Here is a 12,872-nt window from a genome sequence, read left to right on the forward strand (position 1 = left end):
AACCTAATGTCCAATGGTAAGAGAATAGGTAAGTAAGTATGGAGCATCCGTGTTACAGAATGCTATGCAGCAGCCTAAAAGGACAAAACTGAGCTGTATGTATGTCCCTGGGTAGACCTCCAAGGGGAAAACGCAAGTCACATGCAAAGCCACACAGTGTGATATTATTTATGTCTTTTAAAAATTAAATATTTTCTGTAAGTATATGTGTAAATCCATAGAAAAACAGTTTGGGATTTGATATACTAAACTGCTCCCTGTGCTCTTCTCTAGAGGGGAAAGCAGACCTAGGGGTGGAAGGAAGGGGACACTAGCCCTGTCTGTAACATTTAATGTTTTTTACAAGGAGGATGTATTATTTGTGAAATTTAATTTAATAATAAAAATGTACCACCACACATGTTTGTATCAGATTGTACTCTATGAAAAATAAATATGTTTCTTCTCTTTTAGAAGTGATTTCAAAATCTCTTAATTTTACACACACTCTCAAGTTACTAGAAATCCATTTCCATGTGTTTCATATTAAATTCCTAGTCTATTAGTTGCAGTGTGCTTTAACATTGCAATTGGTAATAGAAAACACTGCTCTGGGATACTTGCCAACTTGTGAGGTCAATCATTGGACCATTTAGTAGGCTGTCCGTGGGGCTGTGGGAAGACCAGCAGGACCAAGGGTGTGCGCATCTGAGAATGACAGCCAGCCGGCCGTCCGTTCGTATAAGGCGACAGACCTCAGTACTTGTTGGCTGGATTAACCCCACTCTGTCCCTGACGTTAATGACCTCACTCCTTCAGTTGGCTGATTAGGTCAAAGAGCCAAGTGGAGGATGAGGCTGAGTAATTCTCAATAGATGACCTCATCTCTTACTTGACTAAGAAGGTTGGGACCCAATTCTGGTCAGGCTCCAAGGATAATTTGATCAGGACCCAGGAAAAGACGAGTGGCCACAGCTCTGAGAAATCACAGGAACTGGAGTGAGCCAGGCCTCATGACACAGGACTGGGAGACCACTGTGATGTTACAGTGACTTGAAGGTCTTGGCCATTGGCCTTTGTGACCTCTATTTTTGGGCTCCACCATGAGCCTGACTCAGTCCCTTTCCGTTTGGTCTACAATTTCCAGTGTTCTTTTCGTTTTAGATCCTACTGTACATTTGCTCATTCTCTGCATATTCCGCAGTTCACATTCCTGAGGGGGACAGTCTGCTTAGGGTTACCCCGCAGCCTCTTGATTGACTGCTGTGGATCAGGTGCTCTGTCAGTCATGCTCTTGGTACAAGTAACAGAAAACCCAGCAAGAACTGGTTGGGCCAACAAGAATGTGTGTTACCACAGAACAGGAACCCCAGAGGGTGGGCCACTCCGAGATTAGTTTGTTCAGCAGCTCAGTTCTGTCCGTTCTGTCTGGGCCTCTGTGGCTCCTTTGGCTTTCCCCTTGTGGAAGAAAGATGGCGGCAGCAAGGAAAATCTGTCACCACACCCAGCGGACTTCCTAGCACCTCTCATGTGATTGAATGTCATCGCATGCTCACGCCAGGACGGATCCCTGGTTAGGAAGTAGGTTGATGGCTGTGACTGGCTTTAAGCAGTCAAGCGGGGTGCACCTCCTGGTCCAGCCTCCCTGAAGCATGTGGCCACCTGTTATCTGGACAACACTGGAGTTCCACTGCCAGAAAGAGAGTCTTCTCCTCCCACAGATGTCCAGCTGGTCAGTCAGGTGGTCACATGTGAATCATACAGACCATTTCAAGCAGGGGGCCACCGAGACAGCTTCCTTAGAAAGGGCAGTGTGAGTGGCAGACACAGTCATGGACACATCTAACGCAGGCCAGCTTCCTCACCTGTTCTCAAATGAAATGCCAGCAGGTACACAGTGGTCGTAGTGAGACGGTGAGGTAATAAAGGATGTTTGTTTTCTTCTTTACACGTTTCCATATTTTGTAACTTTTCTGTAGTATTCATTTTATAATTAGAAAAAAATGTTATTAAAAAATGTAATACCCACTGGGCAGCAGCCTCTGTGCTTCAAAATACAAATGTGGTTTCTCCTAGAAAAATGTTCTGTGGCTGCCATGTTTTTAGCGAAAGCCTTGAAATTTTGACTGGCCTGATGACCCTGCCTCTCCCTGTGCTTAATTTAGCCTGCTTCTTGGATTCCATGGCGACCCTGGGGCTGGCAGCCTATGGATACGGCATCCGGTACGAATATGGCATCTTCAATCAGAAGATCCGAGACGGGTGGCAGGTATGTGAGCCATGTTTTTAGATGTTGTATTAAAGCACTTCACCTGCGTGGTGTTCTGGGTGACTTATCATCTGTGGACATTTAACATAGAGCTTTGCTAATTTCTCTGGCATTTGGTTGACGTCAGTGCATAGTCAGTCTTCCGACTTTGGGGTGTAAGCTCTCTAAAAGCAGAGAGCCTGCCGGTGTCGTTCACCACCAGGGCCATGGCGTCCTGTGCAGTGCGTGCCTCACACGGTGCTCTGAAAATGCGCCATGACTGCCTGAATGGGGACCACTGCAGTGCGCACTGTCCGTTCTCTGCAGCGTCCAGAAGGGAGGAGCACGTTTCAATTCATGGTGGTAGCCAGCGCCCCTGGGAGGTAGGAAGCATGTCGCCATTTTGTCAGTGAGAAAGCTGAGCTCTTAAGAGGAGGAGCTCCCTCAGATCACAGTGCCGGCAAGACGGTTCTGTATCCCAGATTTCCAGGGCCTCGTCAGGATTCTCTTCTACGCTCAGAGTCTTGCCCTCCTTATCATGCCTGTTGTTCAAGATACATAAACTCAGTGTTCTGATTTTTTTAAAAGATGAAAGTAAGCAATCTTGTTAACTATTATATCAAATAAATCTGGCACGTATTTAATATATGTAATTATGGGGCAGGTGCAGGACGATGCCTGGGGGAGGCTGCAGCTGGATCTGAGCTGACCAGCAAATTGCATCTTTCGAAAATGCAGATTCTCAGTCTGTCTGGGGAAGGGTCTGAAATTCTGCATTTTTAACAAGCCCCCAGGGGTTACACGGTGCCACCAGGAGCTACGTGGTGATACAAAGTCAGCAACCACCACTTCAAATTTAGACTTCCGCAATCAGTCATAAAGAGAACCAAAAAATAAAACTTCAACAATAAAATGGTCGAATTTTATTGGTTGATAAGAAGCTAGTTAAGTTAGAGTCCACTGGCTTGTGTCAATGACTAGAGACTCTACGGCAAATAAATGAGGATATCCACAAAGGATCCAAGCACCCTGACTTACAAAACACTTTCCGCTGTCCCACCCCCAAATCTGAGGAGGAGGGCCCTCAGTGTCTTGGACTTTCAGTGTCCGCCGGAAGCCTCTCCCTCTTGGAACCCAGGCCAAGCCTGCTCTAACTAGTCATGCACACTTCTCGTTACCCAGCAAGCTTCTGGTTACCATTGTTGAATTCTCGGTGTGCCCAGAAACATTCCTCAATTGTTAGTACCATCAGAAAGCAGGGTTTGTTGACTGCTCCTGCATTTGCTCACTGGTTCTCTGCAGGTGTGCTGTGTATCCCACAGTCCAGGTAAGCACGTTTCTTAGACTGTAGTCCCTCACACAGCGCCTGAGCTGACCCCTGCTTCCAGGCTGGCTGGAGCACAGATTCCAGCGAGTCGTTCCTCCCAGAAGGGGCTGCCAGGCTGCCGCCCACCCGAACAGGCGCCCGTTCCTCTCTCGCTTTGTCTCGGCCTCTCTCGGGTGTGCTCAGAGCCAACAGCCTGCTGGGTCTCGATGCTGCTCCTCTCCCATCTTGACCGCCCTTCACATGGCTTGGCGTGTTGTGCATTCAGGGACCACTGGCCACAGGGAATCTAAATTTACAGACCGATTTGTGGATTGACCGGGAGAAAGCAAGGAGAGAGGAGTTTACACCCTCGCGTGGCTTCTGAGGGTTTAGTGGGAGCGGTTCTCGAGATCTCTTCTATCTGCTCACACCAGCTTGTGGTTATGAAATATCTGTTTTTCAATTTACTTTGAAAACAAGCTTTGTGAAATTGAGGGAATGATTAACTGATTCCTTGCTAAATCAGAAACAGACTCAATATAAAGAACAGCAAGCTATGAGTTCTGTTCTCCTACAGAACTTGTGGACCCAGTGAAGTGAAAGTTGCCGTTATTTGGCAGGGAGAAATTAGACCAGCATTTGATAGCCTTAAGAATGATCAGCTTGCTGGTCCCTTGTCACTTAATGTACTCTCAAACGAGCGGATGTAGCCTCTGACCACTCGGGAGGTGGGGAAGCCCGGAGTCCATCATCTCTTCCGTGAGCATCTCAAGCTGCGCGAGGGCAGAAGAGTCAGACCCTGCCGCACATCTCTGTGGAAAATATGTTGTCAGCCCTGCCATGCACGTGGTTTTTGAGAGGAAACCTGTTTCTGCCTCGCCGTCCTTCTGTGTCATGCAACACCTTCAGATGTGCTTTACAACGGCCCTGAGCACTGACATGAGGCAAACGAGCCTTCCGGCTCTTTCCTGGCTCAGGAAGCGGTTTCACATCCACAGCATTTTAAAACCCCAAACAGACTCTTGCCTAAGAGAGCGGAAAGTGTTTTGTAAGTCAGGGTGCTTGGATCCTTTGTGGATATCCTCATTTATTTGCCGTAGAGTCTCTAGTCATTGACACAAGCCAGTGGACTCTAACTTAACTAGCTTCTTATCAACCAATAAAATTCGACCATTTTATCATTGAAGTTTTGTTTTTGGTTCTCTTTATGACTGATTGCGGAAGTCTAAATTCGAAGTTGTGGTTGCTGACTTTGTATCACCACGTAGCTCCTGGTGGCACCGTGTAACCCCTGGGGGCTTGTTAAAAATGCAGAATTTCAGACCCTTCCCCAGACGGACTGAGAATCTGCATTTTCGAAAGATGCGATTTGCTGGTCAGCTCAGATCCAGCTGCAGCCTCCCCCAGGCGTCGTCCTGCACCTGACGCGTCCTCCTGCTTCCCAGAGCTTCTGCCTAAACATGTCGCTCCCATGACCCTCTTTTCCATCATCGTTGTGCGCGTGGTTCGTATTAGTGATCGGCTTACTGGCTTTCTTGATGTGAAGTCGCGATCCGTGTTTCAACAGATGAAAGTGTATTTGCTGGTCTGGGCTGTTGACATTAACGTTTTGTCTAATACCTCAAAAACAGTAGCTGTGTTTGTTTCTCTCCACACCATGCCTGGGGCAGACGTTAAACTCGTATTTAGGTGTTTGTGAGCATCTAGCATCAATGTGTCACAATTCGTGAGCAGTATCTTCTTAAACTAATGCTGAGTTTTCTAGGAGGAGAGAGTGAGGAATCAAATGGGAAAAATAACTGGATTTAGGGTAATGTCATTGACGAGGGTAGTTTGTACTACAAAAATTACCCCTCCCTTCTTGTCAGAACACAATTGCTTTTTTATGTATTATTTTATATGTAGTATATGTACTATTTTAAAGTATCTTTACTCTAAAAATACATCCCCCCCAAATGTGTTTTTTGTTATTCTTATTTTGGCATTTTTCTTTGTTTGCAAAACAAAATTCACTTGATATCCAGGATACCCTAAGTACAAATTATGATTTTAAGATTTTTAAAGAAATATTTTGTCATAAATTAACATAAATACATGGGGAAATGTTGATATTGTCAATAAAATAAATTCCTTACCTTGTAGTAGATGTTATTTTCAAAATAAGCCATAATTCATAGTTCATTATCAGATCAAAATTACATAAGGATTAAATTAAACAAAGACGACAGAGTGTAATAGTGTTCTCTACCTGTACTGAAATAAGCTTTCTTAAGGGAGCTTTCTCTGAGTAGCATTTCTTAACTGACTCTGCATTCTAGGCACAAGAATCTTGATTGAAACCATCATGTAGGACCTGTCAGGTCTGGGTATCCAACTGTAAACATCCCTGTGGGCCTCTGTCTCTCCCTCAGGCTGGACAGTTGGCTTCACAGAGTGAAGACCCAGGCTCTAGAACACACAGGCCCATGTCAAGTCCTGGCTATACCATTTACTATCTGTGCAACTTCGAGCAAGTGACAATTGCCTCATCTTTAAGAAGGGAAAAGTCATAGTTCCCTCCTGTAGGGTTGCTGAGAGGAGTCAGTGCAATGATACAAATAAAACACTTAGAGCAATGTTATCAAGTATTGTTGTCGATTGAGGCTGCAAGACAACAACAAAGATGAATTGAGGTTGACAGAACCAACGCTCTTTCTTGCCAAAACAGTCTTGAATTGATTCAGTTAAAAATAATTTTAATTTGATCTAATTGATGGTCTAAGTCCACCTCTCCTGAAAAGTAAATTCCAAGCTACGTCCTTTTTGCAGGTAGAAGAGGCAGACGATTGGCTCAGGCATGGGAACCCCTGGGAGAAGGCTCGCCCTGAGTTCATGCTGCCCGTGCACTTCTACGGAAAAGTGGACCACACTGAGGCCGGGACTAAGTGGATCGACACACAGGTACTCAGAGTGTCCCCGCGCTGAGCATTTTGTGTAGTACAGACAGTGACTAGGTAGCAGAGAGTATGATATCAAGTGTAGTGTGTTGTGTATTGAATAAGGTGGCATATTTTTATAAATAAATCTGTTATTTCTCTTAGTGCAACCCACTCATTTTGGAGACAAGGGAGCTGAGGCCAAGAGAGAAGTGACCCTCCCCCCACCCCCACGGTCAAGTGACTTACCAGGGTCATTTTGTAATCAGCTTTATCAGAGATTAATCAATTCTGTAATCCCGGCATGCTTAGCTTGCCAGTTTTGTATAAAGTTTTTGGTACCAAGATTGAATAAATTTAAATGTCATTCCTCACCCCACCGCCATAGGTACATTTACTTGTAACTTCTCAGGGGTAAATATTTTAGAACTGAAGTGTTTATTCAAAGGATTAACAAAGTCCTTATTCATTGCATCCATCATTCTGGATGGTTCCAGCCTTCCAGATTGTTCCAGTGGAAGGAGGAGCCACATGGCCTCCAACTGCCACTCCAGCCCTAGGACCTTGATCTTGTTAAGGCCTCACACAGTCTGAGTTGGTGATGGAGCCAGGAACAAAATTCCAGGTGCTGTCTCCCAGCCACCTGTTCAACCTACGTCATCACACGTGGCAAGCCTTGAGCAGCTGCTTTGGTTTCATCCTACAGGTGGTTCTGGCCCTGCCATATGACACCCCGGTGCCTGGGTACATGAATAACACAGTCAACACCATGCGCCTCTGGTCCGCTCGGGCGCCGAATGACTTCAACCTCAGAGACTGTGAGTACAGCCTGGGCTCTACTTTCTTCGTGTGTTTAATCTTCGTCATCGCTAGTTAGAGCCAAATTGAGCTTGAGAAAAAAGCCTGGAGTTTCTGATCTGAACTCTTCGGTGACTAAACAGCCATTTTATGGAGCGAGTATGGAGGACGTTTTTCAGGCAGTCCTCCAGTCTGGCCTCCTAGGCTCTCGTGTGAATCACAGCATGAAGGTCTATTGAAATACTTCTGGGTGTTTAGGAATTTTAGGAATCCCACAAGGCACGCAGCAGCATCAGGTGAGATCGGGGGCTTCGAGAATGGTGGCTGGCTCGTCTGTTAATTCTTTCCTCTAACCCTCCCCTCAGTTAACGTTGGAGACTACATCCAGGCTGTGCTGGACCGAAATCTGGCCGAGAACATCTCCCGGGTCCTCTACCCCAACGATAACGTGAGTGACCGAGCCTGCCCTCTCAGTGGGAACACAGCTGCTTATCTCAGAAGCACCTATGGAATAGTCCTATAAAGCGCATCTTTAATGCTGATTTTTTTTCCTTCAATGTGGAATCTCCATATCTCTTCCTGAATTTTCTAGACTTCTCCCATGCAAGTAAGGAAAACAAATTTGTACAATTCATGAAATCACAATTGGTATTTTCCCCTTGATAAGCGACCCTGTGACTATCCGGGAGGTCCCGTACGTGCATTTCAACATGAAACCTGGATACAGAAGATGAGGGAAAGCCCCACGTTCTTTCCAAACAGAAATTTCATCCAGAGTCAGAAGCCCCTGGAGCTTTCCTGGCTGGCCTCTTCCCCTTGTGGACAGGCTCTCCCCGGCCCTTTTCCCCCAGGCTAGGTGGAGTCATGGACCTCGGAGGAGACCCAGTAGCAAACACTTGTTTCTTGTGCCATTTATTCATTTCTTTATGTTTCTTCTTATAGGTGATTATTCCTAATTTTACACTAAAAATAGCTTAGCTAAAAACAAACATTTGGAACTGGATCCCAGATGGCCGCTAAGGATGCTTAGTTGGTTTAAATATACTTGGTTCTCACTTCTATATGGGTGAAATCATTTTCTTGAAGCAAAAATGATGTTTTAAACAATAATAATCTCAGAAGCAACCACATTAGTACTCTGCGCTACAAAGATGGCATAAAACACGGATTTCGGGACCAGGACATAAATGGTCCTTAAGGCCAGATGTCCACTTGGTTTTAAACCCCAGTCTCGAAGGAGGATGAAGTTTGTCACAGCATTTTCAGGAAATTAATGGTTTTTATTATTTTTTCTTTGGGAAAAATGTTGTGACTTCAGTACATTTCAGAGAAATCTCTAAACCAAAAGCAAAAGGTGGTTCTATTTCCTGGCTTCCCAGTCCGGGGCCATACTGCCTCGCCTGGCCCAGCCTGAAGGATTATTTAACTGGAAGGGGCTTGAAATTCCTCCTCTGTCTTCAGTAAGGACCAAACCTGACTTTACTTGGAAATAACCATCTACAGCAGTTGACAGCGTGTCCTAGGTTGGCACGGGGGCCAAGGTGACTGAATCGCTGGGTACGCGGTAGCCCTCAGGGTCACGCTTGTTGCTAAGTACGAGCTGATGAATCATTTTTGTAGTGTAATTACAAGAACAGATCCATTCCGTCTCCCCAATGCGGCTCTAATCTAGGCATTAGTCTAAGAGTCTGTCCTCCATCTGCACTAGGTAGGTCCTTTTTCCTTGCTTAAAGCTCTTTAAAGGCTTCTGATCACCTCTAAGGGAAGTACAGAATCTTAGCCGCGCTCCCTGTGTTCCTCATCGACACGGTCGTGAGTTCTCTGCTGCATCCGCGGCCATCTCGCCTCGGCCAGCAGGTCCCAGCAGTGTGTGACCGTTGCCCTGTTCTGTCCCCTCATGCCGGCCCAGGCTCCCTCTGTCTGCAGGCACACTCTGTGCCCGTCTGACAAATCCTACTCATCTTTCAGGGCTCAGGTAAAGAATTACTTCCCCAAGGACGATGTATATACTTAAATAGAACATACATTTTTTTAAAAATTGTCACCTTGTCTTTAAAGCCTTGTTTACACATCTCTCTCTTCCCACTAGTTTGAACTTTTTGCAGTCAGTGATTACGTTTAACTAATCATTTTATTTCTAGGGCATTAAAATTCCGTAACTGAGTAAATGTTTAAATTCATTTTGGATGGATTCATAGTGCCTTTTTTTTTAGAATAATGATTTCATTATAATTTTTACCATGATACATGCCATTAGAAAAAAAAAAAAGTAAGCAAAATAAAACAGTACCAAGAAGAAAGTAAAAAAAAGTTCCAAATTCTGCCTGTAAATCCCCATTGGTGGTATCAATCCAGAAAGTTTCCTATTAATTACTTTTAATTTTTAATTTGGTTTTTAAATTTTTGTCAAAGTTATACATGCACGTAGTTTAAACAGAAAAACAGTTCTTAAGAGGCTCACATGAAAGCAGTCTCCACTTCCCACTTCCCAGAAGCGACTGGGTCCCCTCGCTCTATTCGATTTTCTGGACACTTACCTCCATGTACCTAATAACATACTATTGTTGCTACTCCTTGATTTTCCTGTTTTTATGGTCGTTTGTTGACTCCCCACTCTTAAAGGTGGGAATAGAGCTCCCTTCCTCCCACGTCCTCCCACCCCCACCACACAAACACGCATTTCCTCTCCCCTGTTCTCTCAACGTCATCACGTCATCATTTTCATTGGCTCCTTAATCAGCGTTTAAATTATTTGTTGGTGATGGTGCTGTCCGCACGCACCCGGTGCTGCCACTTCCTGAGCCTCTGGGGTCTTTGATGTGTAAGTGGAGTTGCTTGTGGGCACTTCTCCACTACCAGGGCAGGAGTCAGCTTTCCTGGGTCTTCTGGCTCCGTTACCACTTCTCCATCTGTTTCCAGCTTCTAAAAAGCTGTTGCTGTTGTCTTCTCTCCGGTTCCCTTCATCCTTTATCTCCACAATCCCTTTACTGTCATTGAATGGCATTTCAGGAGAGAGCAAGGCTAATGCTTGGTGTTCAACCTGCCGTCTTGCCCCAGATGGAAGTCCAGTGGGCTTCAGACTTAACGTTCTCTGGGAGGCAGCACCAGTCACGGTTGGCCACGCCTAACATGCGAGCCGCCCTCACTCCATCTCTCTGGCTTGTAGTTTTTTGAAGGCAAGGAGCTGAGATTGAAGCAGGAGTATTTTGTGGTGGCTGCTACCTTGCAAGATATCATCCGACGTTTCAAAGCCTGCAAGTTTGGCTCCTCCGAGAAAGTCAAGACTACATTTGATGCCTTTCCAGATCAGGCAAGTATTCAGTGTGTGAACGCAGGTGGGGGCACCTGAGGGGGTCAGGACTGCCTGCCAGATCTATTCCTCTCTCCCAGCGCTGAAAAAGGCGTGTGGGTGTAGCATGCTAAAGCCTTTCCTAGAAGGCGGACGTTTAGCTTGATGCTTTGCCCAGCGTGCGTGAGGACGAGGAAGCCAGACCCGGGCCATCTGCCACTTGCATGCTGATGTCTTTTCCCCACATAGGTTGCCATCCAGCTGAATGACACTCACCCTGCACTTGCCATCCCTGAGCTGATGAGGATTTTTGTGGATATTGAAAAATTGCCCTGGTCCAAGGTCTGTATAGTTTAGCTTCTTTTTCCTTCAATTAATCAGAATATCTATGACTAATAGATTTTGCCAAAAGCTCCTTCTATGGTTTTTCAAGACAAGTTACTGTTGCTAAGTTCCAACAGGTGAAGGTAGATTTTGCCCCAGTGCTGACCTTTCTCTGTCCTTACTCCTTTATAGGGACTAACGCCAAGAAATAAATAAACACGTTCCTAACGGGATGCAGCTCTGTAGCTGTATAAGCCCTGTGCTGTGTTTACCATTTCTGTGTCTAAAGGATTCTTAACTAAACCCTCTAACCTCGGAACACAGCTAATTGAGAGGATCCCCATCGCTTTGCAAGTCGGTATTTAACACACCTTGTGCCTTCTCAGCGCATTACTTAAGTTTTATTCCTCAAATTGTTTTTTATTTAATGAGTAAAAGGATAGTAGAGAAGATTTATCAGCATACTGTCTTAAGTTTTATGTTTTACAAATAGAACAAATTTACAAATAGCTGCTTTTTTTCCCCCAAAAAACATGTTCCCACTTCTCCACACCACCGGGAACCTGTTGGGATGGAGAGTGTCTAATGTACACACACAGACAGCATCGTCCTGTGGAGACGGTCGGCCCTGAGCAATGGGCGGTGCGCTGCGGGGCAGCCTCTCTCGCAGAGGAAAGCGGCTGAGGCCCCCTTTCCCTCAGGCGTGGGAGCTCACCCAGAAGACCTTTGCGTACACCAACCACACCGTGCTGCCAGAGGCCCTGGAGCGCTGGCCCGTGGAGCTGGTGGAGAAGTTGCTTCCTCGACATTTGCAGATCATTTATGAGATCAATCAGAAGCACTTGGATGTGAGTCATTTTAAGAGATTCGTACCCCTTTTGAGAAGGAGGACTTGAGCTGTTAGGGTGGCTGGGGTGTTCCCTCTCACCAAACTTGAAGCCAGACGTCTCTCAATTACTGACACATCACAAGTATTCAAGACCGGGCGGGGCTCTCTTAAAGCATTTTTGCGAAAATACTAAGTGGAGGGGTGACGGCCCCTCCATCGAGGTGACCCAGCACCCCCCCCCGGTGGGAGGGAAGTTTTATATTCGCACCATCAGACACTCAAGTGACCACAAGGCTTCTGTCTTCCTTTGGTAGAGGATTGCAGCCTTGTTTCCTAAGGATGTGGACCGTCTGAGAAGGATGTCTCTGATAGAAGAGGAAGGAGGCAAAAGGATCAACATGGCCCATCTCTGCATCGTGGGCTCCCATGCTGTGAACGGCGTGGCTAAAATCCACTCAGACATCGTGAAGACCCAAGTGTGAGCCTTCCTTCCTGTGGGTGTGGGTCTGACGTTGCTCCGTTAGTGGGGCGGTGCTGGTAAACTCAGGGTTGCATCTCGAGATGAGGAAAGGCCCTGTCAAAATGCTTAAAAGTGTTTTCTTCTTGTCGAGGAAAATAATCCATAACCAATCTATAAATGAAAATTTGGGTGAGTTTATTCTGAACTGAAATCTGAGGATTATAACCTGGGAGAGTCTTTCCACAAAGGAACAGAGCACTCCAAAGAAGTGGGGGTACACAGGGTGGTTATATACCCTCAAAGAGGGTGTTTCACATATGATTGAAGTGTCCCTCCCACAGTAGTCACGAGATTGCCCTGTGGGCACAGCACTTGATGGACACAGCAGGTAGTGGTCTGCTATCTCGGAGGGCGTAGCAGGAGGCAAATCTGTTGTCTTGAGCTGGGTGGTTACAGGCAGTGGGCGTACCACGAGGCAAGTCTATTGTCTTGAGCTGGGCAGTCACAGGCGGGTGCCGCAAGCAGTCAGTTCCTAGCCCAAAGAAAGGTGCTTAAAACCCTTAAAGAAATGCCAACGTTGGGAGGGGAAGAGAAGTTGCACCTTTATCTCAAGGGCCTTTGCTCTTGCCATAGGGAATCTCTAAAGCAGATATGCAATGCATGCTCAACGGCCACCGTCAGGCCCTTTTGGAAAGACAAGGTCAGGCCGAATTAGGTTTACACC

At 46.0% G+C, this 12,872-nt stretch overlaps 1 protein-coding gene across 2 annotated transcripts in view; it reads left to right on the plus strand.

The window, feature by feature from the left end:
- Positions 1-12,872, plus strand: part of PYGL (glycogen phosphorylase L) — a 35,185-nt gene that overhangs the window by 8,211 nt on the left and 14,102 nt on the right. For both annotated transcript variants that reach the window (XM_046654693.1, XM_046654692.1), the window contains exons 4-11: positions 2,145-2,248; positions 6,342-6,473; positions 7,155-7,266; positions 7,612-7,694; positions 10,413-10,556; positions 10,785-10,877; positions 11,561-11,707; positions 12,003-12,166. In XM_046654693.1, coding sequence (XP_046510649.1) covers positions 2,145-2,248; positions 6,342-6,473; positions 7,155-7,266; positions 7,612-7,694; positions 10,413-10,556; positions 10,785-10,877; positions 11,561-11,707; positions 12,003-12,166 — 979 coding nt within the window. The remainder of the gene's footprint in view (positions 1-2,144; positions 2,249-6,341; positions 6,474-7,154; positions 7,267-7,611; positions 7,695-10,412; positions 10,557-10,784; positions 10,878-11,560; positions 11,708-12,002; positions 12,167-12,872) is intronic.

This window comes from Equus quagga, chromosome 2, assembly GCF_021613505.1.
Source record: "Equus quagga isolate Etosha38 chromosome 2, UCLA_HA_Equagga_1.0, whole genome shotgun sequence".
Classification (NCBI taxonomy): Eukaryota; Metazoa; Chordata; class Mammalia; order Perissodactyla; family Equidae; genus Equus; species Equus quagga.